The sequence below is a fragment of the Salvelinus namaycush genome, chromosome 22 (assembly GCF_016432855.1).
Source record: "Salvelinus namaycush isolate Seneca chromosome 22, SaNama_1.0, whole genome shotgun sequence".
In the NCBI taxonomy this organism is placed as follows: Eukaryota; Metazoa; Chordata; class Actinopteri; order Salmoniformes; family Salmonidae; genus Salvelinus; species Salvelinus namaycush.
Window position 1 is genome coordinate 13,609,912 of NC_052328.1, and position 26,495 is coordinate 13,636,406.

Genomic DNA, 26,495 nt, shown 5'->3' on the forward strand with positions numbered 1-26,495 from the left:
TTAGGACTTGAGGGAAGGTAAGCTGATCCTAGATCTGTACCTAAGGGCAAATTCTACCCATCTTTGTGCCCTCCAGTCTCTTTCTCTCACCGGGGTCGTGCGGCGGTCTCTTGCGGTTCTTGGACATGACGGTGGAGCGCTGGACGAAGGCAGCCAGCACCATGGCCTTGCTGTCAGCCCTGATCTCCTGCTCCTCCTGGCACAGGATACACGTCACCACCTGCCTCTTCTCCCTGGGACGAGACCTCCTGGGACCCACACACACCAGGGCTGCGTCTGATGAAGTGGGGCTGCAGGAGAGAAAGGGGGGGCAGGTGAGAGACAGCTTATAGAGCTTGATTGAGTGTAGAGTAGGGATTGGGTGGTGAAATACAAGTGTGTTTGTGTGGTGGGGTGTGTGTGTGTGTGTGTGTGTGTGTGTGTGTGTGTGTGTGTGTGTGTGTGTTGTCAGTACCTGTGCTCCAGTGAGGTAGAGGTGGAGGCATCCAGCTCCTCTAGACTCTGCTGGAAGAGTTCCTTGTTCTCGTTGATAAAGTGTCTCTGCATCTCTGACATCTGGGCCATGATCTTCTCCCTGCGCAGGCGAGCCATCTCCGCCTTCCTCTTCCTCTCCGCCTTGTCCTTGTCACACACCATCTGCAGGAAGGGAAGACACAGACGCCATATATTTGTCTATTAAATTCACGAGAAACCAAATAAAATGCCATCTAGGTGCATCTCCTCTTAGATGTGCTCGACCCACCTCTTCCTGACCGTGACTCCCGCTGGCGGTCACCGTATAGGTGGAGGCAGTCAGCTCCCGCATCGTCTTAATGCTGGCCACCATCTGCACAGTGACACAATACTATTACCTCATCAAAAAGTGAGACATCAATATAAACACGAGAACATATCTTCCTATTTTGTCTGACAGAAGTCCTTTTGGATATGCATTTGTCTCGAGGGACCACTAGTTGCACGCTGTCCTATGCTGCCTCCTGGTGGCCATGGCATGTACAATATTGCAGTGTACCAACTGAAACACTTGGGTACGGTGTCTTTCTATGAGAGTTGAGAGTTGCATTGGTAGGGGAGGTTGTAATAATGTTGACCCACCTTGAGGATCCAGCGGATCATGTCCTTGTGGACCTCCAGGTGAGGGGCGTTCTGTAGGTTCTCTAAGAGGGCCAGGACACTGGCTGTGTTACTGGGGGCTTCCCCTGGTCCTAGGACACACACAGCAGTTAAATACAGTAGATAAAAAGTAATGGAAATCAAACTAATGTTGCCCCCAAAAAAATGAATACCTGCACAGTGTCACGTCTGACCGTTTGAATGACCCAGATTATTTTGAGCAACATTACTAAGATTTCTATTTTTCAGCTCTCCTCTCTCAGTTTTACAGTTTCAGAGTGAGAGAGAGAGTTAGCAAAACAGGTCCTGGATTTCAGGCTAACGATAACTCGGACTGGTACCCAGGCTAAGAGGGACTGACTCACGGGAGATTTTGAGGGTGAAGTTGAAAGAGACGTCGTGGTCTTCACTGCTGTTCTTCAACTGCTGCTGTTCCTCCAGCAGACCCGTGCCTATCAGGTGGAGCACCTGGAGAGAGACACACACACGTTATGGACAGAGAGGCCTCTAATGTGCCTACAAATAAGCATAGTACGACACTGGAACACGCACACTTTCTCTAACACACGCGAGCGCACGCACAGTGCGGTCCTGGTCTCCCTCACCCTCTGCAGCATGGACTCTGACCAGTGCCCTCCGCTGGGCTCCACGGCCCACTGCAGCACGGCTCCCAGCATCCCAAGCAGCACATCACACTGCAGAATGTTCACCAGGCTGGCAAACAGCGGGGAGAACGGGGGCAGCATCGGAGGAGGCAGGGCTACAACAAACGGATTACTTGATAGACAGCTGAAAGACCACAACCAATCACCACAATAGTTACATAATCAATTCCATTTAAAGATGTGCGTCATGTATATAAAGGCGAGGGTTTCTCTGAGACTCTTTACCCATGTCCTCTCCATTCTGTCGCTTCAGCTTTCTCTGGGCTTCCTCTGCCTTGGACTGGTCAGCTCGGGAGTAGTGGTGGAAGTAGAGGTTGAACTGCTTGGCACACTCTGGCCTGAGCTCATACAGCCCTCTGCCTGTCACGCCAGGCTTCCTGTGGGTAAAAAGGACACGAGTGACCAACATCTCACATAACTAGACCCAATGGGCGCATCATACATATCTAATTGTCTTTATTCAGCCAAGTCATCAGGAACAAACTCTTTCACATTAACAATCTGGGTGGTCAGTTTAAACGTCATGTAACAAACTAGAGAAAGCGACTTACTTAAACGAAGCAACACAGTCGATCACCCTCTCCATACCAGTCTCCTTGTTCTCCTAAGGAAGGGAGAACAGTTCAACCTCTCTCCAAACACACCAAGACCGTCGTGAAGAGGGCACGACAAAACCTTTTCCCCCTCAAGAGACTGAAAAGATTTGGCATGGGTCCCCAGATCCTCAAAAAGTTCTACAGCTGCACCATCGAGAGCATCCTGACCGGTTGCATCACCGCCTGGTATGGAAACTGCTCGGCATCTGAACGTAAGGCGCTAGAGGCTAGTACGTACGGCCCAGTGCATCACTGGGGCCAAGCTTCCTGCCATCCAGGACCTAAATAATAATAGGCGGTGTCAGAGGAAAGCCCATAAAATTGTCAGAGACTCCAGTCACCCAAGTTAGACTGTTTTCTCTGCTACCGCACGGCAAGCGGTATCGGAGCGCCAAGTCTGGGACCAAAAGGCTCCTTAACAGCTTCTACCCCCAAGCCATAAGACTGCTGAACAATTAATAAAATGGCCACCGGACTATTACATTGACCCCTCCATTTGTTTTGTACACTGCTGCTACTCGCTGTTTATTATCTATACATATAATCACTTCACCCTTACCTACAAGTACAAATTATTACTTTTTTTTATTTTTTAACTTTAGTTTATTTGGTAAATATTTTCTTAACTCTTCTTGAACTGCACTGTTGGTTAAGGGCTTGTAAGTAAGCATTTCACAGTAAAGTCTACACTTATACATCAAGCTGACTCGCGCTACAGAAACAGGATAGGCTGACCTGCGTCCCAGCTAAGCCAAAGTTTGTGCAAGGCTACTTAATCTCTTGTGGACAGACTATGTAAACATATGACCAAATTACGCACAATTTTAGTTAGACTAGTGTTTGCACCTCTTCTGCACTGCCTAGGCTCACCACTAGGTGTCAGGGTAGTCAAAGAGATACACTATTATTCCACACAGTTAAAAAGTCTCATCCAAAGCTCCAGATGGTGTGTAGATCATGGGAAATGGGAGCGATCAAAGCAGATGCCACGACAGCTTATGTCACTAGTTAAATATCGTTGGCTATGACTCGTTACAAGATATTCCAAGTGAAAACTGCAGTCGGGCAGTCAGCATGAACTTATGTGTGGTGCAAAAAGGAGTGAGGGAGAGCGAGAGAAGGTGAGAAAGAGTGAGAGAAATATAGTAAGAGAGAGCAAGAAGGAAAGGAGAGAAACAGATAGACAAAATAACACAGGGGTTAAAGCAACAAACTAAAAAATCCCATGACTGAAACTTAAGTCGATCTCAGATTGTCTAGAAAACTTTTGGCCGCACTTATCTTTTTTAAGACCAATCGGTTTGTCAGAATCATTTGCGGCCCAGAAAAAAAGGGCCGTTTCTACATACTTTCTATTGTTTTAGACATTCGAGTGTGGCCTGGAGTGTTTTTTTACCCCAAAATAATAACCCCCCCCCCAAAAACAAACCTTTTTATTCAAATCTCATACGTCACAGTGATGGAGAACTTGAACCCTTGCTAACAGATAGACTAAGATAGAGAAAAAGATAGCAAGAGAGAGGGAGACGTAAAGACGGAAGAGAGAGAAAGGGGCAGAAAGCGGAGCAAGGCCTTACGTTCTCAGGCAGGGCCTTGACCAGCTCGCTGTGGGCCATGGGTCTGATACACAGCTGGTGAATGATCTCCCTCTTGATCTCGTCACAGCCTTCCACCTGGCCGACGCCAGCCTCAAAACGCTCACCTGAGACAACAAGCGTGCAAACCCATCAGGTACTCCACCGCCGTCGTTAACATAAGGAAAGTCAAACAGAGGCTCCGAGTACACAAACATGATGAAACACACACCACCCAACCCCACCCCAGGCAACAAGTCCTAGTGAGCGGTAGGATAGTGGAGCACTCACCCACAACCATCATGATGAGATGCAGCATCTCCTCTATTAGAGTGTTGTTCTGCTGGACCACGTCCTAACAGAGACGTAGGGAGTCAGGTCGGTCAGAGATGGACACACACACCACCGCCACACACCTCAACTGAGTGCAAACGGAGTAAAAAAAGCCAAAAGGACGTTGTCATTGTGAGTGAGAGAGCAGACCTTGTTGGTGTTCTCCCTGTTGTATCTCTTCCTGCAGTCGGCGGAGCTGAAGATGTGGTAGAGCTCGAAGCGGCTCAGGACTATCATCAGGAAGTGGTTGGGATCCATCATGGAAGCTCCGGCCTGGAGTGAACACAAACATAGACGTACACACACACACACTTGTTCAAGCCTGTAACACGTTGTTGACCGTTAAGCATCATTAGGTTGTTAGTTAAAACAAACCGACCTGCAGCATGATGAGGTCCTTGTCAAACATCTCCACTCTGCACTTGACATTGTGGTAGTAGTAGATCTGCAACCAGAGTACACTATGAGCTCTCTTCATTATAAACACCACGAGAACAGCAACACACACCGTGTGTTACAGTTCTGGTATACACCGCAGGGGAAGAAAGGCAATACGGTGGCGGACGGGGCGATTTTACCTGATTCACCAATGAGAAGCCATTTCTCCTCCACATCCCAGCGTGCACTTGGGCACAGAGGACCAGGCAGCGAAGGGGGTGTTCTATCAGCATGGGGGGGCTCAGCTCACTCTGTGGACCATACGAGAGACTCATTAGAAGACACACACATTTTGTAAAAGGCAAGCTGAACCTGTTCCAACCGTACACAGAGACACTCCTCCTGCATGCTTACCAGTGGAAGCTGCTCAGGGAATCTGTAGGCCACCTCCATCTTACTGAGGAGAACGTGGAGACCTAAACAGAAAACCAGCAGTGACCATGTTAGCAATGTGCTGACTCTTCTTCATCAATATCAAAGCCAAAGCATTAGTGGTCTGTCATTCAGCTGTGTGTGTGTGTGTGTGTGTGTGTGTGTGTGTCCTACCTGCAAGTAAGCGGGAAACAGGCAGGTGGATGCTGACTTTCTCCTGAGACACGCAGTAACGGATGGTGTCCACAGAATGTCCACACATGCTCAGTGTGATTGGCTGCTCTCCATCGGTGAAGCCGCTGTGGCAGTGTGTAAGGGCTGTTAGGCACTTCTTATAGGCTTCAATCAGCACACGTTCCTGTACACACACACACAAACACACAGGGGATGAAACAATAGGAACACTGGTGAGAGAAGGCGGCTGGCTGCGTGTTTGTGAGTGAGCGAACGTTTGAGAATGTGAGTTTGTGAGAGAAAGCGAGAGTGTGTACATTCATGTGCATATGAGCGCACACACACACGTGCATGTATACGTCCAGTCACTCACATCTGTGGCGCACCACTCCTGCATCATGGAGATGATATGTGTGAGCTTCATCTGCAGGGTGAAGGCTGCCTCCCACTCAGGCTCCATCTCTATGTGCTGGCCCACCTGCCTCACCACAGGGTCCATGCCCTGAGGTGGGAAAGACAGAAAGCACAGATGCTGCTCAACACTACCCCAAATGAACTAGAAACATGGGATGGATCTAATTACTCTAATCTCCTCCATCTGCTCTGGTGTGAAAGAACTGGGCGGGTGAAAGTACGTTTTCCTGCAGGCTTGCTAGGCTACCAACCATCTTATTTGTTCTGTTCCACAGTGCTGCGCAGTCTCAATCATGCCCAGAGGGGTTGTAAACTCCCTTTGTCTCCTATCACCACTATAAGGCAACCTGTCCTTACCTGCATGCACTTGAACAGCTCCAGGAAGGTGTCGAGTCCCTCCAGGAACTTCTCCCTGAGTTGGTCACTCCACTCTGTGGGCCGACTGATGAGGACGTATCTGCGCACACACAGCAACAACATTGTTTACAACCCATTCCGAAACACACACTCCACAGCGGTCAGTATGCTGGCTTTGATTAACACTCACACAACTAATCTACACACACTGTTATATTGCCCAGAGTGTGTGTGTGTGTGTGTGTGTGCGCGCATCTTACTTGAGGTCTCCAATGAGGCTCTGTACGCGGCGGAACTTGAAGGCCTGCTGGGCGGTGTAGCGCTCAAACTGGAAGCGGCCCTGCAGGTCACGATGGCGCAGGTGGTCCACAAAAGTCCTGATGATTGTGGTCATCAGGTTCTCCTCTGTTATCAGCATGCGCGCCTGGGCCGGGGAAAGGAAGAGGTTCAGGGAGCCTCAAGTAGCAGGAGTCATTCTGGAGTCAAATCCCTACTACACAAAATCTAAGCAAATCTATGTAAAAACGTGACAATGCACTACAGCCTTAAAGTAACTGTCCAGTGGAAATGGCACTTGTTAAAAGTTCATATTCTGTTAACTTATACCCAAATAATGTTGGTGGTGACTCCTATACTCACTCCTATGTGGCCAAAGGATACATTGTATCGCAAACTGACCATTTAAAAAAATGCTTGCCATTTCCTCAGAGGAGCTAGCCAATCAGCAGTCTACTCGGGTGAATATTTTTAATGACCGGTATAACACCCAGACCAAGCCAACACAGAAATGCTTCTTTTTAACATACTTCATTACCATTTTCTAGAAGGAAAACCATGTACACTCATTTGTATTAATTATAGGTGATTGAAATCTGGTAACACTGGACAGTTACTTTATATTACACTACAGCATACAATTGGAATAGCATACGATTCTTTAACATTTTCATATCTATGACATGGGTATAGTTATTACGACATGAAATGGGATGTTGACTGTATAATGTCGTTAAGAAAAAATCATATATCTAACGTCAGTATAGCATGCCACACCCTTTTCAAGGAATCAATGTTGAGAATGGAGCTATTCGGAACGTAACTAAGATGGCACTCATGATTTAGATCAGTGGTTCCCAAACTGTGGGGTCGGCGGGGAACTCAGTCCGGTTTAGGGCTGTTACGATGATCGTATTAACACCACAGTGGTCTTGTAAAAGTCTTGTAAATTAGGGTTATTTTAGATGACACCTAGCTATATAGTTGCTAACTAAAGCTACTGTAACAGATGTAGTTTTGCTGTGTTTTTGGGAAAGAACATTGTTTGCTAACTAATTTAACACATATATTATTTTGTATATGTAAAGACAACATTAAATTAAGAACAGTTTGATTGGTGACAATATTAGCCTATCACTTATGAACAACATATTAACACTTGTGAATGATGCCCAGCTTGTGTGCAGTAAGGCAAGAAACAGAGCATGCCTTTGTCGACTTTTTCAAATCAGTTCCACACCTCATGTAGCCTAGCCCATAGGCCTAACTGTTTTGATAAGTTTTGTAAAGTGGCCAAATAACTTCTTAAAATTAAGCACATTAATCTGCTTTACAACCGGTGTAGAGCCTAACTGGCATACATAGTCGGCACTTGAGTTTCAAGTGCGGGGAAGATAATTGTCACCATAGAAATGCACCTTTATAATAAAGCATTACATGCATAATCACATTTCCGGTCACTTTTGAGAACAGCGTTTTGCCGCTAATTGATTGTATTTTGGAACATTCGCGCTTATAACCTACTACATATTAGTAGAAGGTGTGCGCATTGATGCTCTCATAACGTGAAGGAATAGCCTAATAGTTTATCAAAATTTGTGTAGAATTGCAGGAAATAAGCTTTAGAAACTTCCAAAATTCTCTCCACCAAGAGAGGTGTGAACAGTTTGTGTCATGAACAGTGCTTGTGCCCACAGAAATAGACGTGGCCTGTGTGTGTGTGAGCGCGTGCAGAGGGGAAGGGATGTTCCACAATGCTGGAAGGGCCCCCCCTCCCCCAAGTGAAAAAGTTTGGGAACCCCTGACTTAAATGGCCATACTTTCTCTCTATGGACATGACATCATCCATACTAAGTCTAAGATCCCTGAGGTTTTCAGCATGCGTCCCATCTCGGATGGTACTATCTTATCTCACCCCGACCCTGCGGCCCGTACTCACCAGGGAGGGCACTGTGAACATTTGCACGGAGAGGTCAGTGACTGAGAACTCCCTGTCGTGGTCATCTTTCACATAGTCGCTCTGCAAGCGCTCATAATTCTAATGGTGTTGGCATGTGGAAGACAAGAGAAGAAGAGAAGGTGTGTGTGTGGTCAGGCGTGGGATTGGGGTTACTCACCATGGTGGGGACGGTGAAGAGCTGAACTGACAGAGAGGTCACTGACACTACACGCTCGTGATCATCCTCCATAAAATCTGTCTGGAGGCGCCGGTAATTCTAAACGACAAGGGGGACATTCACCTCCTGGTCAAAGGGCGTGGGCCCCTTTCCCTCTCCTCAACCCCCCCCCCCCCAAAAAAAATGTCTAAGCTCCCGGGAGAAGTAACCTCTAGACACAGATCTAGGATCAGCTTACTCCAAATCAAAAAACCTTAACCATTTGGGAGGAAAGCAAAACTGACCTCAGATCAGTGTCTAAGGGCAACTTCATCCTTCTCCCCGTTAAGCTTCTGAAGCCCTCCTGCCCTTGAACACCCAGGTCTCCGAAAGCATAGATATAGAATCCCAGGATAGCATCAGACCAATTGTGTCCAATCAAAGTTTGGGTTTAAATACTCCTCCACGTAAGATTTTGAGCAGCCCATCTTATCCAACATCCTGGCTTCGAGTCTAAGCTCATGCGACCTAGTGAGCAGATATATCTATGCTCTCAGGTTCAGCTCAGGAGACCTGTAGAGTCTTGGCTCCGAGTGTGTGTGTGTGAGAGCAGAGCAGACTTTGGGGTCAGACAGGGATCGGGAGTGTGTGGGCCTGAGTTACACGCCAAGCAGGCTGAGAGGAAAGCCACCCAGGAGGACTGGTTAAAGGATGTGATGTAGTTAGTGCCCCCATTGAGGCCTTGTGCCAACACATTCATACAATACAGTCTTCCGTCATATCAAACTTCAATTCAAGACAGTGTCCAATTTTCTGCAATAGCTACACCATACATTTACATTTGAGACATTGAGCTAGCACTTACAGTTGAAGTCAAAAGATTACATACACTTAGGATGGAGTCATTAAAACTCATTTTTCAACCACTCCACAAATTTCTTGTTAACAAACTATAGTTTTGGCAAGTCGGTTAGGACATCTACTTTGTGCATGACACAAGTCATTTTTCCAATAATTGGTTACAGACAGATTATTTCACTTAATCACAATCGCAGTGGGTCAGAAGTTTAGATACACTAAGTTGACTGTGCCTTTAAACAGTTTGGAAAATTCCAGAAAATGATGTCATGGCTTTAGAAGCTTCTGATAGGCTAATTGACATCATTTGAGTCAATTGGAGGTATACCTGTGGATGTATTTCAAGGCCTACCTTCAAACTCAGTGCCTCTTTACTTGACATCATGGGAAAATCAAAAGAAAACAGCCAAGACCTCCACAAGTCTGGTTCATCCTTGAGCAATTTCCAAACGCCTGAAGGTACCACGTTCATCTGTACAAACAATGGGACCACGCAGCTGTCATACCGCTCAGGAAGGAGACACGTTCCTTCTCCTAGAGATGAACATACTTTGGTGCGAAAAGTGAGAATCAATCCCAGAACAACAGCAAAGAACCTTGTGAAGCTCCTGGAGGAAACAGGTACAAAAGTATCTGTCGCCACAGTAAAACGAGTCCTATATCGACATAACCTGAAAGGCCACAGTTTGCAACTGCACATGGGGACAAAGATCTTACTTTTTGGAGAAATGTCCTCTGGTCTGATGAAACAAAAATGTAACTGTTTGGCCATAATGACCATCGTTATGTTTGGAGGAAAAAAGGGGGAGGCTTGCAAGCCGAAGAACACCATCCCAACCGTGAAGCACAGGGGTGGCAGTATCATGTTGTGGGGTTGCTTTGCTGCAGGAGGAACTTCACATAATAGATGGCATCATGAGGGGGGGAAATGATGTGGATATATTGAAGCAACATCTCAAGACATCAGTCAGGAAGTTAAAGCTTGGTCACAAATGGGTCTTCCAAATGGACAATGACCCCAAGCATACTTCCAAAGTTGTGGCAAAATGGTTTAAGGACAACAAAGGCAAGGTATTGGAGTGGCCATCACAAAGCCCTGACCTCAATCCTATAGAAAATGTGTGGGCAGAACTGAAAAAGTGTGTGTGAGCAAGGAGGCCCACAAACCTGACTCAGTTACACCAGCTCTGTCAGGAGGAATGGGCCAAAATTCACCCAACTTATTGTGGGAACCTTAAACATTTGACCCAAGTAAAACATTTTAAAGGCAATGCTACCAGATACTAATTGAGTGTATGTAAACTTCTGACCCACTGGGAATGTGATGAAAGAAATAAAAGCTGAAAAAAATAACTACTATTATTCTGACATTTCACATTCTTAAACTAAAGTGGTGACCCTAACTGACCTAAAACAGGGATTTTTTTACTAGGATTAAACGTCAGGAATTGTGAAAAACTGAGTTTAAATGTATTTGGCTAAAGTGTATGTAAACTTCCAACTACAACTGTATGTACATCAGGATTAAGTCCTCGCCCCTGCTGATGTGATGTTGACACATTAGTTCCTCATTAAAAAGGGGGCCAGCTGGAGACGCAGGTTCACAATAGCGCCTCCAGTGCTTATAATGCAGAATGCACTGTGACTTTCCACATAGCTGTGTTACATTAGGTGGCCATACTGGTCCTTCAAATCAAGGGTCAAAAGAAGAGGCTTACTTTTGCAAACTGGATAGCAAATAGCTTCTTGTATTTGAGGTCCATGAGAAGGCTGCTCATAAAGAGCTGGTGGTAGACATTCCTGGCCCCTGGAGTGGAAAACAGGTATTACTTAGAACAACAGTACTCACGGAAAGGCTGTTCATGTTTTACGTGCATTGCAGGAGAAAGGGGGTGGGAGGGGGTCAGTCAATGCCATCCCAATTCAATCAAATCTCAAAGTAAATAGACATTTGCCATTTCTTTTCGATGAGGATTTTTCAATTATTGCATTGAAATGTAATTGTCCCCAACCCTGGCAGGAGAACTAAAAGGACGCATTTCCTCCTCCTCACCTTTCCACATCTTGGAGTCACAGAGCATGAGTGTGTCCACCAGGGAGGAGTTCTCTCCCTCTGGCCCTCTCTCCAGGCCCACCTGACACAGGATCCTCCTCAGAGCATCTACAAACACAGAGCATACACAAGTGGTGTCAATGGGCCTCGGGCAAACACACACAAGGATACAAAAACAAAGCAAACAAGGATGTGTGGCGGGTCTTTAGCAAAAGTAAAGACTGACGTGACCAAAACTTATTTTTCCTCCAATAAACCACTTATGAAGCGGATTTTTTTTTAAAGATTGCGGGTTAAATTCTTTATATTTCAAGAGGATACGGAATGTACAATCCAACGGCAGTTAGACATACTTCACATGCAGCTTGGAAAGAGGAAGGAGACTCACCTGAGTATCCTATGACGTGGCCCAGCCAGTGGAGGGCTTTGAGAGCAAAGCACTGGTGAGCCACCACCGAGGAGTGCATTACCTGGACCCTCAAGGGCTTTGACTGACGACTCGTGTTCCTCTGCAGACGCACAGATTAATACACTCATGAAAAATGACATGGTTTAATTGGTGGCAGCGGTGGGATGTGAGCATCTGTCATCTCATGACAATTTCAATGGAGATACATCCAGCTGCCCAGACCATGCTACTCACCACAATGACTGACTTGGCCTGCTCACAGAACGCGAAGTCGCCAAAGCGCACTGATTTCCTTCCCTGTATAGCAGAAGATACAAGAGAATGATTATACACATATGAAGTAGGGCTGGGAATTGCCAGGGACCTCACGATACGATATCACGATACTTGGGTGCCGATGCGATATGTACTGCGATTCTCACAATTCTATATGTATTGTGATTGGATACCACAATTTTATTGTAATGATGTTCCAAATATATTGCTCAATATTTTTTTCATTTTACTTAACTTATCTAGGATAGGGGGCAGCATTTTCACGTTTGGATGAAAAGCGTGCCCAGAGTAAACTGCCTCCTACTCAGTCCCAGATGCTAATATATGCATATTATTAGTAGTATTGAATAGAAAACACTCTGACGTTTCTAAAACTGTTTGAATCATGTCTGTGACTATAACAGAACTTATTTGTCAGGCAAAACCCAGAGGACAAACCATCCAGATTGGGTTTTTTTTGAGGTCACTCTCCTTTCAATGTCTTTTCATTGGGAATCCAGATTTCTAAGAGACCTTCCTGCAGTTCCTATCGCTTCCACTGGATGTCAACAGTCTTTAGAAATTGGTTGAGGTTTTTCCTTTGAGAAATGAAGAAGTAACACTGTTCAGAATGAGGCTCCAGTGAAGTGTACTGTTTGTTAGAGGCGCGTGACCAGAAAGCATGCTACACATTGTTTTCCTCCGGTATTGAACACAGATCATCCCGTCTTCAATTTTATCGATTATTTACGTTAAAAAACACCTAAAGTTGAAATTACAAAAGTAGTTTGAAATGTTTGGACAAAGCTTACAGGTAACTTTTGAGATATTTTGTAGTCACGTTGTGCAAGTTGGAACCGGTGTTCTTCTGTATCAAACGCGCCAAATAAATGGACATTTTGGATATATATCGACGGAATTAATCGAACAAAAGGACCATTTGTGATGTTTATGGGACATATTGGAGTGCCAACAGAAGAAGCTCGTCAAAGGTAAGGCATGAATTATATCTTTAGTTCTGCGTTTTGTGTCGCGCCGGGAGGGTTGAAATACGATGGTCTGTGATTGTTAGCTGGGATGCTATCCTCAGATAATAGCATTGTTTGCTTTCGCCGTAAAGAATTTTTGGAATCTGACATGTTGGCTGGATTCACAACAAGTGTAGCTTTAATTTGGTATATTGAATGTGTGATATCATGAAAGTTTAATTTTTATAGTAATTTATTTGAATTTGGCGCTCTGCATTTTCACTGGATGTTGGCCAGGTGGGACGCTACCGTCCCACATATCCCAGAGAGGTTAACTAGGCAAGTCAGCTAAGAACAAATTCTTATTTACAATGACGGCCTCGACCGGCCAAACCCGGACGACGCTGGGCCAATTGTGCTCTGCCCTATGGGACTCCCAATCACGGCCGTTTGTGATAAAGCCGGGAATCGAACCAGGGTGTCGGTAGTGACGCCTCTAGCACTGAGATGCAGTGCCTTAGCCCGCTGCGCCACTCGGGAGCCCTGTAAGTCTGCTGTTTTTGATCAGGGAAATAAAAGCTCTGAAAACATGTTGGCTCACTATTTCAAAAGAAGATGGAAAACAAGCTATAGGATGAAAAAAAAGGCGCTTGAAAATGTACAGCCAGCCGACTAGCGCTAGCTAACCCTACCTGCTAGGGATGCACGATATATCGTTAAGCATATCGGAATCGGACGATATTAGCTAGAAATGCCAACATCGGCTCTATGTCTAGTTTAACGCCGATGTGAAAAACCGATGTCAAAGCTGACGTGCATACCTATATAACGTAGGTAGATGACGTAATGACACCACCGAAAAATACAGCGCTACACATGCAACAGCATTCCTAACCTAGCCCACAATGTCTCTGTGTGGATCTATTTTTCAAGTGTCAAAGGAAGATAACAAAAAGGCCATATGCAATGTTTGTGCTGCTATTATTTCCCGAGGGGAGAAAGTGAAATCCTTCAATACCACAAACCTAATTACTCATTTGAAAGTGCATGACCCCCAGACGTGCAGCGACTACTTAGAACAAAAGCAGAAAAAAAACTAAGCGCACACTTCCAACAACTAAACAAGTTCAAGTCCAGCAGTCATTTGAAAGAGTAAGAACATTTCAGTGAGACAACTCAAAGGCGAAATCCATTAACGGCGAGATAATGAAATTTATTGTCCTTGACAATCAACCGTTCTCTGTCGTGGATGATGTTGGCTTTCGCCGACTGGTCGAGCACCTCGAGCCCCGGTACACACTACCAAGTAGGCGCTATTTTTCAGATGTTGCCCTACTGGAGTTACACAGTATTGTTGAAACGCACATCCATGAGCGTCACTGCTATTAGCTTCACGACTGACATTTGGACCAGCGATGTCAGCCCCATGACAATGCGGAGTCTGACAGCAGAGTGGGTCGACGAGGATTTCGTACTGTGGAAAGCCGTATTGCATACTCAAGAATGTGCTGGTTTTCATACCGCTGCTGCCATTTCAATGGCATTTGAGAACATGTTTGGAATAAAGTACACACTGTGCTACCTGATAATGCACATGACAAAGGCTTTGGAAGAATGCAGAGTTGCCAGTTTTCCATGCATAGCACACATGCTGCAACTGGCTGTGAACGAAGGTGTTTTGGACCAACGCAGCATATCTGACAGTGGCAACAGGTAGGAAGATAGTGAGTCATTTTAAAACGCTAGCATGCAGCCGGCTGCAAGCAATACAGGAGCAGCTTGGAATAAAAACGAGAAGGCTTAAGCAAGACATTTCCACCAGTTGGAACAGTACTTTTTACATGACGGAGAGCCTGCTTGAACAAAAACGAGAACTTGGCGCTTACGCAGCCGACTGAGTTACCTGCAACAATCAGTACAAACCAGTGGACTCTAATTGAAAACATGAACACACCCCGAGATCCATTCGAACAACAGATTCAAGAAATAAGCTCCGTCGGCAGCAGACGTGATACCCTCTGTCATGGCATTGAAACACCTGCTCAACAAAACTGCCGACACAGACCGTGGGGTTAAAACTTGCAAAAGTACTCGACTAGAAGCTATGAACAAGCGATTCGGTGGTATTCTCTTTGAGCCTCTTTACTGTGTCGCCACCATGGTCGATGCTAGGTACAAGGACCGCTACTTAGATGCAGACAAGAAACAGGGTTTACGTGAAATGTTAGACACCGCTGGACAAGATGGAAACGGACACAGTGACAATGCGCACCAAGGAAGAGGACCCACGACAGAAGAAGCCACAGACAGACAGAGCTGAAACTTGCTTGACATACATGATGAAATCCTGCTTGAAAATGAAACGACTGAACAACGAAACAGCACAGCAAGTAAATTAAATAAATTTGTTTTGATTATGTTTTACTGGTAATGGGGACATACGTAAATTCCAACAAAATAACTTTCTGGTCAGTGTGTGTCTCAGAGAGAGACGCGTTGTATTTGCATTTTCTGTTACTACATCGGCCAACATTTGCCCATATTGATCTATGCCTAATGATCCTTGAGAATGCAAGAATAAGGCAATATGTTGTATTTAATGTACTAACCCCCTTTCCCATTATTTGCAGATACTAGCATACCAGAACCTACTATTACCAGGAATGAAGATGCACTTGGATACTGGAGAAGTAACAAGCAACGTGTAGAAAGTATCTTGGTGCTCCCTGTACTAGTGCGGACAGTGAGCACCTTTTCAGTGTAGCTTCACACATTGTAGACGGAAAAAGAAACGGACTCTCTCGTGACAAAGCCGAGCAGGTCCTCTTTGTGAAGAAAAACCTCCCCCAAATGTTAAAATTGTAAATGGGCAGTCATATTGTAACCCAATCATCTATAGGCACTGGGGGGAAAAATGACTAAGCCCGATGGCTTTTCTGTTGTTTTTTCATGGCTGGTATAGGTCAAGATTTTCATTTAATTTAAAACAAAGCAGTTTTGTTTTTGTTTATTTATTTCCAAAATGAAAGATGAGATGTGTTGTAAATTTGCTCTCATTTTACTAGTCAAGTCCGCTGAGCACATTTGAAAAGCTGAAGTTGTGCCATTTATAGCAGTTCAGGACAGCCTAGAGACAGTCATATTTTCAAGCAGTTAAAGCTAAAATGATGAACTGCATTTTAGTTTCAACCAATATTTATTTCAAAGCACTTTTAAGTTTCTCCATAGAGTCAAGATTAGATAGTGAGAAGAGCCACCAGCAACTTTACCATCTTTGTAATGCGGGGCAGCTCAACTATTTGTGTCATGAATATCTGTTGTGCTAATAAAATACATTCATGGATGTCCTTTTTCTCAATTACAAGTTATTAAACAATCTGTTCCTAACTGAACATATGACACCTTGTTTCAACTACTTAACTGTACTAGAATGCTTAAAAGGCCGCTAAAATGTAAAATATTGGTTACCGGTATCGGACAAAAATGTCATATCGGTGCATCCCTACTACTTACAGTAGTAAAATAATGTTTAACTAATTAATACCTGGAGTCAAATATAGATAAACTGCAATATGTAACTATAAATGTTCCCCCCCCCATCATTAATATGAAGCCATTAGTCATTAACACACTCACATCTCTGTCCACTGTGGTGGCGAAGCTGACTGCTTCTTTCTGGGTGCAGTTGACAGCCTTCTGGAGGGTGTAGATGACTTGCTCGTAAGTGTGCACCTCGTCATTGAAGAGCATGCAGTAATAGGTGTCACCTCGGTCTCTGACAAATCAAAAAGACATGAATATCAACTGGCTAGAGATGAAAACCCTTTTGTTGTCATGACGACCAGCAAGAACATGACATGTGATCACAAATGACTTCCTGTGTGCGGGTGTGTACGTACGGAGGCTCTAGGCCCGGGGGCAGCTCGTCCTCCTTGTCCCAGGTGAGCATGTCCACGGCGTATTTCAGCACAATAGAGAAGACATTGTAGCAGCGGGCAATCATGTCTGTTGACAGGTGGGCAAGGGGATCCTGCAAATACACAATCAAATTGTGTCAACCTCAAAGAATGATTAAAGTGGCAATTAGCAATCTGTAACATAATGTGTAGTAACAGCAGTGAATGAACTGTGTACTTCTATTAGATGTGAATGAGACATGATATACAGTCGCAGTGGCTGAGAGCTGCTCACCTCCTGACAAGAGTCACTGATGTTGGGCTCATGTTTCTGACAGTAAGGGCCCTTCTTCCAGGCCTCTGTGTCTCCACAATCACAGAAACCCCCTCCCCCAGAGGTCGTCATCTGAAGGGGAGACGATATGTGAGGCAAGACAACACAAGTACATGTACACAGTCATACGCAGCAGACAGAGAAGCTTCTGGATGGTTTACATTTGAAAGACGACAACAATGACCATCTTCTACATCACCTGCATTGCCTTTAAATTGTTTCACGAGTAAAACGTTTTGGGTAGCCTTCCACACACTTCCCACAATAAGTTGGGTGAATTTTGGCTCATTCCTCCTAACAGAGTTGGTGTAACTGAGTCAGGTTTGTAGGGCTCCTTGCTCGCATACGCTTTTTCAGTTCTGCCCACACATTTTCTATGGGATTGAGGTCAGGGCTTTGTGATGGCCACTCCAATACCTTGACTTTGTTATCCTAAAGCCATTTTGCCACAAATTTGGAAGTATGCTTGGGGTCATTGTCCATTTGGAAGACCCATTTGTGACCAAGCTTTAACTTCCTGACTGATGTCTTGAGATGTTGAGTCAATATATCCACAATTCCCCCCCCCTCATGATGCCATCTATTATGTGAAGTGCACCAGTCCCTGGTGCACTTCACCAGTCCCACCACCACATGATGGTGCCACCCCCGTGTTTCACAGTTGGGATGGTGTTCTTCGACTTGAAAGCCTACCCCTTTCTCCTCCAAACATAACAATGGTCATTATGGCCAAACAGTTCTATTTTTGTTTCATCAGACCAAAGGACATTTCTCCAAAATGTACAATATCTGTCCCCACGTGCAGTTGCAAACCGTAGTCTGGATTTTTTTATGGCGGTTTTGGAGTAGCTTCCTTCCTGAGCGGCCTTTCAGGTTATCTCGATATAGGACTCGTTTTACTGTGGATATAGATACTTTTGTACCCGTTTCCTCCAGCATCTTCACAGGGTCCTTTGCTGTTGTTCTGTGTTTTATTTGCACGTTTCGCACCAAAGTATGTCCATCTCTAGGAGACAGAACGTGTCTCCTTCCTGAGCAGTATGATGGCTGCGTGGTCCCATGGTGTTTATACTTGCGTACGATTGTTTGCACAGATGAACGTGGTACCTTCAGGTGTTTGGAAATTGCTCCCAAGGATGAACCAGACTTGTGGAGGTCTGCAATTTTCTTTCTGAGGTCTTGGCTGATTTATTTGGATTTTCCCATGATGTCAAGCAAGGAGGCACTGAGTTTGAAATACATCTACAGGTACATCTCCAATTGACTCAAATTATGTCAATTAACCTATCAGAAGCTTCTAAAGCCATGACATCGTTTTCTGGAATTTTCCAAGCTGTTTAAAGGCACAGTCAACTTAGTGTATGTAAACTTCTGACCCACTGGAATTGTGATACAATGAAATAATCTGTCTGTAACCAATTGTTAGAAAAATTACTTGTGTCATGCACAAAGTGGATGTCCTAACCGACTTGCAAAAACTATAGTTCGTTAACAAGAAATTTGTGGAGTGGTTGAAAAACGAGTTTTAATGACTCCAACATAAGTGCATGTAAACTTCCGACTTCAACTGTACATACATCTTCCTGCCCTGAAGTAGTGTTTTAGAATGTTCTAGAACACAAACAAAGGGGAGTAAGACAAAACCAGAATGCATAAGTAAGCACTCAAGGTCATATTTTCCACAGATCAATTCACCCTACCCCCCAATCCTAACCTTAACTGTTAGTAGGCCTAAAAACTACAGTATATACCTGACCCTGTATCAGTAGTTAGGGGCAACTTGTACCTACTCTTGGGTGAACAGAGCTTGAGACCTGAGGAGAGGTGCACCCATCCTGAGGCTCACATGGCAGGAGAGTGGCAAGCCCAAATGGGATTAGCCTGCCTGCCTGATCCTCAGCCTGGATTCAGAGCAGCAACTGGGTGACCCGTCTCATGGCAATCACCCACTCACACTTACCTACCCATTCAGAGACAGAGCTTCTACTGAAACCTAGGCAGTAGTGCTGAGCGATTTGTGCTTTTTGAGGTCGGTTCCGTTTTGGTTCGATTATTTTTTATTATTATTATGAAATAATTATATTACAATATTAGAGCTTTTAATGGATATTCCAAAGCCAAAAATAGTGAACATTCAATTGCCAAAACATCGAACATATTCCATCATCTGTGTCAGGTCCACATTGGGTAGACATCAATAGAAGAAAATAGGAAATGACTATGAAATATAATATTTCAGTTGTGTATATTACATAATGTACTGTCTTTAGTCATCCTATTTCGCTGGCCTGCCTAAGTATGCTGCAGAGCTGTCTGCCAAAATACAATTGACTAGTTCTTCAAAGTAAATAAGGCATTCTTTCACAAACCGTCTCTGTCCCTCTCGTCGTTGTGTACATTTCTCTCTCATGCGGTCTGTGTGCATATAACCTAACGTAGCAGGCGTAAAAGTGTATCCTTCCAAAGATTTGTATATAATGATGAGATACTCATGTCTCTGCCCTAACAATGGAAGTCGTTGTCCCAAAGGCAGGCGACAAGCTTAGGTCCAAAATAAGCCCATAGAAATGTATTGGGCTTATTTATTTTGGACAGATTTTGGCAAGAGTGAAACCTCTCGCTTCGCCTCTCCTCTCTGATCTGTCTCTGCACGAGCTGGGAAAAAACAGGCGCAATGGATTATGGTCATTGTAGTTAATTACCATGGGTATGCGCTGAACTAGGTTGAATATGTGCTTAATGAAAACTACAACTCCCTTCAGCCCAGCGTCCCAAATAGTTTTTGACTTCTCTCGTGAATGATTTCTCTGTAGAGAAAAGGTGCGTTGGGCTCACAAATAAAAAATAAAATAAATAAATGGAATTCAAGTTGTCGAACCAACGTGGGTCAATTAGTTGTTTCATAAACAAAATGACAGTTAATGGCTCAGCACTACTAGCCATTGTTTGGGCTGTTGGCCTGCTTATACTGAACCCTTGAGTGTATGATAGAGGTTGTGTGGTCCTTCTTACCCTGTAGCGATGTTCTTTATGCACACTGCCCAGGAAACACTGCATACAAAGCACACAGGTGGGGTCTGCAGCACATTCCCTGCAGGAGAGAGAGCTAGACTGTGAGAGAAGCAGGAGGGACAGCAACAGTACCTAACATTGTCTTCCAAGGTTCCACCAGGTCATGTCTTGATCCCATGCTACCCTCTTACTCAATGTCAATACAAAGGAGCAGTTGTTCAGGAAAAATAAAAACAATACTCATGGAATGGATGTTCAATTAGGCTATACAGCACATACAGTACAATAAGCATGTGAGTGCATTGCAATGGCTTTCCATTGAACACACACTTGGGTGTGTATGGAATTAGCTAGTATGGTCAAGCTGATCCTGTAAACGGAAGTGACCTCGACCTTATCGAGACAGCACCGCTTACCAGGAAGCTTACGGTTTGACCTGAGACTTAACACAGTACCAACTCGACCCAATTCACAGGAAAGGACAGCTAGCATACGTATGCGTGTCTGTCTTTCTGTCTGCCTGTCTAACGAGACCTCAACTACCCCCACCTGCATGAGTAGGTGGGCTCTCCCACTCTGAAGACGTGTCCACAGAGCTGTGATGGCTGGTTGTTCTGCTCCAGCTTGGCAAGGCCCGTGGAGGGGTCCTCCCCACACAGGTACCACTCTAGAGGGGCCTGCAGCAGCAGCTGGGCCAGCAGGTCCTCACTCTGGGGGTTCAGGTTGGGCCCCAGGCAGTAGATCTTGGGTACATAGCGGGCCAGGTGCTGGTACACCTCCTTGTACAGGTCGGTCACTTGGAGCCATTTCTGTGTAGAGGGGGGGTAACAGTGAGACATGAACATTACAACAAACCTGTTGTTAGCTTTTCAGACTGGAGGGCATTTAACACAGTCCAGGTCCAACTTGTATGAATTTGACTTCGTTATATGGGGTGGTCTTTATTGTATGATGAGCAGAGCTGAATCTTGAACGATGAACATACATATGTTAGCCTACAGGCAGGGCTCTGTACTGCGACCATTTAGTCGCATTTTGCCACCCTTTGACTTGGCTGTGAATTTTTTAAATTTTAAATCATACTGGTTGCATCGGCGTGAGCTGCACATTCTATATGGTCACCTCACTCCAAACATCCTATTTTTTATTAGGAGGCAAAAACATGGTCAGTAAGTGCATTAGCCTCATGTTTCCTGTAATGAAAGTATCTGGCATGCCCCTTTGCCTGTTTTGCTGGGGCCTGCTGCTTTGATAAGCGACCCTCCCGCTCTATATGAGCCCAACCTATATGTTTTTGGGGGTCTCATACCAATTCTAATTTTTGGGGGGGACAAAACTTGCCGATGTATCTGCCGATATACTGTTTTACACCGGGGGGGTTACTTTTTTCCATCCTGAATTCTCAAATTGCCACCCAAAAGAGCAATTGTTGAAGAAAAATCTTTCAAATGTTGATTTCTTACATTGTTAAATTAATGACATCATGAGAATGACCACAAGTGTTCAGATTAGTATGAGATTCCATTTTTTCATCCTATTTATTGAATATCGGTTATCAGTGGAAAAATCGTCTGATACTGATATAGAGGTAAAAGGCCAATATAGTCCGATAACATTGGTCGGGCTCTATAAAATATAACAGCCTAATTGTCAACCCAAACTTTCTGACAATCACTGGATCACTTGCATGAAATAGTAGCTATTTTTACCTATACACGGGAGGAACGAGAAAGACCAGACTACTGGAATTCTTTGCATTTAGGTCGTTATCAATATATCTAAAAACAATATATATATAATCACCTGCCCAATGGGGCAACCTCGGAGCAGGCTCAACTTCCATGACAGCTCAGTTCACTTGCACCAGGCAATAGGGAAACCCTTAAAGTCAATCCTAGCAAATATAATTAATCAAATGACAGTGATAAACTAGCACAGTCACATCTAGTACATGGCATGTTGTGTCATATGTGGAGAGTGAGCTCATAGCCTGCAGGGGGGCAGATGTCACATGTAGACAACATGTAGTCTTAGGCCGAGTGTAATGGGGAAATGAAAGACCACTGAAGTTGATATTTCGTTTAGTGTGATCAACACAATGTTTAGCATATTTAGAATTAGACTCCATGTTTAATGTTATGGATTGTTCTCACATCTGTTGGTAGTGATTGACACCAGAGCTACTGAAGGCCCAAGTACAAGGACACTATTGACAATTTGATACATTTGCAATACATTCTGGCTAGCTAGGGAAGTATTCGCAATCAACAAGTGCTGTATCACACTGGATGAGCCATGGGTAATGGAAAACATCTGTTTTACCGTTATTAACAATATGTGACTAGTAGGTAGAATTAATAACTAGCTAGTTAGCTAGGTTTGTGCAAATAGCTAAATTCAAGCTTTTCTGTAACCTGGCATCATTACCCCTCTATCAGACGGCCAGCGTCATTGTACAACAGAAGTACATTCATTTCCAATGTAATGCTGTGATTGCAGAGGGAGTTGCAGTGCGTTCTTTGTTTTGTGTGGTACATTCATTGGATTTATCCAATGTATGCATCAAATTGACTTGACAGAAATAGTAGCAAAAGTTGAATGTTGAACTTTTGTTGCACATATCCAGCAACAATTTTGGATTACAATATGAAAAATGTTTGCCTGCAGAATGTATTATGCAGAATTGAAGCAATGACGCTGTTGGTCTGATCAGGGAGCTACGATGCTAGCTGGTTAACGCCTCAATCACACCGACAGAGTTTACGTTTTGGGACACCAGAAGTACATTAATTTCCAATGGAACGATACGGTTTGTCTTGCAACATTGGCAGTTTTAGTGCGTTCTGCGTGGTGCATACGTTCGATTTATCGAACGTATGCGAAGACGGTTTGACAGAAATGGTAACAGAAGATAAATGTTGGTACTTTTGTTGCACACATATCCAGTGGTTGCTGTGTCCTATTTTGCGCTAACACTGTCGGTGTGACCCAGGCATGACGGCCGAGCTCTCCCCAACTACACCCCACTCTCCCCAACTGGTTGTGTTAACATTAACAGGGTGGATTTCACGGAGCGAATAAGGTCAATTCCCAACAACAGATATTGCGGGTTTGTTGGTACGCAAGTTGTACAGGATAGCTAACTACTGCTGCTAGTTATGGAACAACAACTGCTTGACGTTCAGACAGTGCGGCGAACAAATTATGTTGGCCGGCAATACCAAAAATACTGTCTGCCAAGTGACCCTAGCCTATAACGTTAGCTAGTATTGTTTAAAATAATCCTGGACACATTCCTACCAATATAAAATAGCTGGTATAGTATCGATTCCAATCATTATATTACAGTTATCTAATGCCATAGGTTAGCTAATGCCATTTTCTAGAACGCTAGTTAGCATTAGCCATGTTCCCGTACTGTAGCCTAGGCCAACATCATCGCATTGAAGAAAAACAAGTCGAGATGGAAAAATATAGAAATTAATATAGTCGATGAAATTGGTGCGCTCTGCACCCTTTGATAAGAAACATCACATCAAATATATACACATATGGAAACTGTCACATACCGAAGCTGTGTCCTTGGCAGAGAAATTCAGGAATTCAGTACACAGAGCAGACGGTACTTCACGATCAGATTCTGCCGCCGCCATCTTCGCTAGCTAGTCCGTCCAGTGTGGAAGGAAACGGATATCAACCGTTCATAGTGCGGACGAGAGAGTAGGGAAACTTTTAAGCTGACTAATGGAAAATGAGAGGCTGAAGGATCAACGATGACACAACATGGTCAGGGAACAGCCCAAACTAGGGGACTTTTTTCTAAGGTGCACTGGGGACATGAGACACACTGTAGTAGCCTACTTACTAGTAGTTGTAATATCAGAATCAAAATATTCATAATTCATATTCTGATGGTGATGGTAGTGACATACTCCATAAAGTCATGACAAAATATGTGCAATACATTTATTTACACTGTACAATAATGTTGAGCATGTATCTAATGCCAGACAGACTGCCAGACATTAGCGGAACATTGTTAATTCTCGTTTAAAAGGCAGCATCATAATCTGACCAGATCAGTAAATTACAACTAAATGGTTGGTTCTCGATTCACCCAAACATTTAGGCCTACAAAGCTCTGGGATAACTGAGTCAAATAAATAGGCTAGATTTATAAAGAGGTAACTGGAAATAAACAATAGAAACGGTGGGGATCTTTGCCCCCAGCAAAATTTGCCTACATTTAGGGCAGTGGCGACCTATCATTCTGGGCAGGTGGGGCAGATATATATATATAGATAGATAGATAGATAGATAGATAGATAGATAGATAGATAGATAGATAGATAGATAGATAGATAGATAGATAGATAGATAGATAGATAGATAGATAGATAGATATTAAGCAAGCTGGTCCTAGGGCTCTGTTCACAAACACAAACCACAGAGCCCCAGGACAACAGCACAATTAGACCCAACCAAATCATGAGAAAACAAAAAGATAATTACTTGACACATTGGAAAGAATTAACAAAAAAACAGAGCAAACTAGAATGCTATTTGGCCCTAAACAGAGAGTACACAGTGGCAGAATACCTGACCACTGTGACTGACCCAAACTTAAGGAAAGCTTTGACTATGTACAGACTCAGTGAGCATAGCCTTGCTATTGAGAAAGGCCGCCGTAGGCAGACATGGCTCTCAAGAGAAGACAGGCTATGTGCACACTGCCCACAAAATGAGGTGGAAACTGAGCTGCACTTCCTAACCTCCTGCCCAATGTATGACCATATTAGAGAGACATATTTCCCTCAGATTACACAGATCCACAAAGAATTTGAAAACAAATCCAATTTTGATAAACTCCCATATCTACTGGGAGAAATACCACAGTGTGCCATCACAGCAGCAAGATTTGTGACCTGTTGCCACAAGAAAAGGGCAACCAGTGAAGAACAAACACCATTGTAAATACAACCCATATTTATGCTTATTTATTTTAACTTGTGTGCTTTAACCATTTGTACATTGTTACAACACTGTGTATATATAATATAACATTTGTAATGTCTTTATTGTTTTGAAACTTCTGTATGTGTAATGTTTACTGTTAATTTGTATTGTTTATTTCACTTTTGTATAATATCTACCTCACTTGCTTTGGCAATGTTAACACGTTTCCCATGCCAATAAAGCCCCTTGAATTGAATTGAATAGATAGATAGATAGATAGATAGATAGATAGATAGATAGATAGATAGATAGATAGATAGATAGATAGATAGATAGATAGATAGATAGATAGACACACACACACACACACACACACACAGTACCAGTCAAAAGTTTGGACACACCTACTCATTCCAGGGTTTTTCTTTATTTTGACTATTTCCTACATTGTAGAATAATAGTGAAGACATCAAAACTATGAAATAACACATATGGAATCATGTTGTAACCAAAAAAAGTGTTAAACAAATCTTACATATATTTTAAATTTGAGATTCTTCAAAGTAGCCACCCATTGCCTTGATGACAGCTTTGCAAACTCTTGGCATTCTCTCAACCAGCTTCATGAGGTAGTCACCTGGAATGCATTTCAAATAACAGGTGTGCCATGGTCAAAAATAATTTGTAGAATTTCTTTACTTAATGCGTTTGTTGTGACAAGGTGGGGGTGGTATACAGAAGATAGCCCGATTTGGTAAAAGACCAAGTCCATATTAGGGCAAGAACAGCTCAAATAAGCAAAGAGTAATGACAGTCCATCATTACTTTAAGACATGAAGGTCAGTAAATCCAGAACATTTTAAAGACTTTGAAAGTTTCTTCAGGTGCAGTCGCAAAAACCATAAAGCGCTATGATGAAACTGGCTCCCATGAGGACCGCCACAGGAAAGAAACACCCAGAGTTACCTCTGCTGCAGAGGATAAGTTCATTAGAGTTACGAGCCTCAGAAATTGCAGCCCAAATAAATGCTTCACAGAGTTCAAGTAACAGACACATCTCAACATCAACTGTTCAGAGGAGACTGCGTGAATCAGGCCTTCATGGTTGAATTGCTGCAAAGAAACGACTACTAAAGGACACCAAAAAGAAGAAGGGACTTTCTTGGGCCAAGAAACACGAGCAATGGACATTAGACCGGTGGACATCTGTCCTTTGGTCTGACGAGTACAAATTAGATTTTTGGTTCCAACCACTGTGTCTTTGTGAGACGCAGAGTAGGTGAACTGATGATCTCCGCATGTGTGGTTCTCACCGTGAAGCATGGAGGAGGAGGTGTGATGGTGTG

General features: G+C 43.8%; 1 protein-coding gene across 6 annotated transcripts in view; it reads right to left on the reverse strand.

Moving 5' to 3' along the window:
• The window catches only part of ubr2 (ubiquitin protein ligase E3 component n-recognin 2), a 38,327-nt gene extending 14,438 nt beyond the window's left edge, over window positions 1-23,889 (reverse strand). For 2 of the 6 annotated variants that reach the window (XM_038960418.1, XM_038960415.1), the window contains exons 1-29: window positions 23,763-23,880; window positions 20,743-21,002; window positions 20,194-20,272; window positions 17,143-17,253; window positions 16,851-16,981; window positions 16,588-16,726; window positions 11,963-12,025; window positions 11,708-11,828; window positions 11,320-11,427; window positions 10,985-11,073; window positions 8,252-8,350; window positions 6,297-6,460; window positions 6,037-6,136; window positions 5,639-5,767; window positions 5,266-5,449; window positions 5,074-5,135; window positions 4,860-4,970; window positions 4,661-4,726; window positions 4,432-4,554; window positions 4,240-4,303; window positions 3,952-4,076; window positions 2,330-2,382; window positions 2,004-2,155; window positions 1,719-1,873; window positions 1,479-1,581; window positions 1,096-1,205; window positions 743-826; window positions 455-636; window positions 91-290 (exon numbers count right to left, since the gene is read on the reverse strand). In XM_038960418.1, coding sequence (XP_038816346.1) covers window positions 91-290; window positions 455-636; window positions 743-826; window positions 1,096-1,205; window positions 1,479-1,581; window positions 1,719-1,873; window positions 2,004-2,155; window positions 2,330-2,382; window positions 3,952-4,076; window positions 4,240-4,303; window positions 4,432-4,554; window positions 4,661-4,726; window positions 4,860-4,970; window positions 5,074-5,135; window positions 5,266-5,449; window positions 5,639-5,767; window positions 6,037-6,136; window positions 6,297-6,460; window positions 8,252-8,350; window positions 10,985-11,073; window positions 11,320-11,427; window positions 11,708-11,828; window positions 11,963-12,025; window positions 16,588-16,726; window positions 16,851-16,981; window positions 17,143-17,253; window positions 20,194-20,272; window positions 20,743-21,002; window positions 23,763-23,846 — 3,451 coding nt within the window. In that variant the 5' untranslated portion in view covers window positions 23,847-23,880. Of the gene's footprint in view, window positions 1-90; window positions 291-454; window positions 637-742; window positions 827-1,095; window positions 1,206-1,478; window positions 1,582-1,665; window positions 1,874-2,003; window positions 2,156-2,329; window positions 2,383-3,951; window positions 4,077-4,239; window positions 4,304-4,431; window positions 4,555-4,660; window positions 4,727-4,859; window positions 4,971-5,073; window positions 5,136-5,265; window positions 5,450-5,638; window positions 5,768-6,036; window positions 6,137-6,296; window positions 6,461-8,251; window positions 8,351-8,429; window positions 8,529-10,984; window positions 11,074-11,319; window positions 11,428-11,707; window positions 11,829-11,962; window positions 12,026-16,587; window positions 16,727-16,850; window positions 16,982-17,142; window positions 17,254-20,193; window positions 20,273-20,742; window positions 21,003-23,762 lie in introns of those variants that run through there. The other 4 variants (XM_038960417.1, XM_038960416.1, XR_005472126.1 and 1 more) reach the window with 4 other exon arrangements.
• Window positions 23,890-26,495: the final 2,606 nt, after the last annotated feature.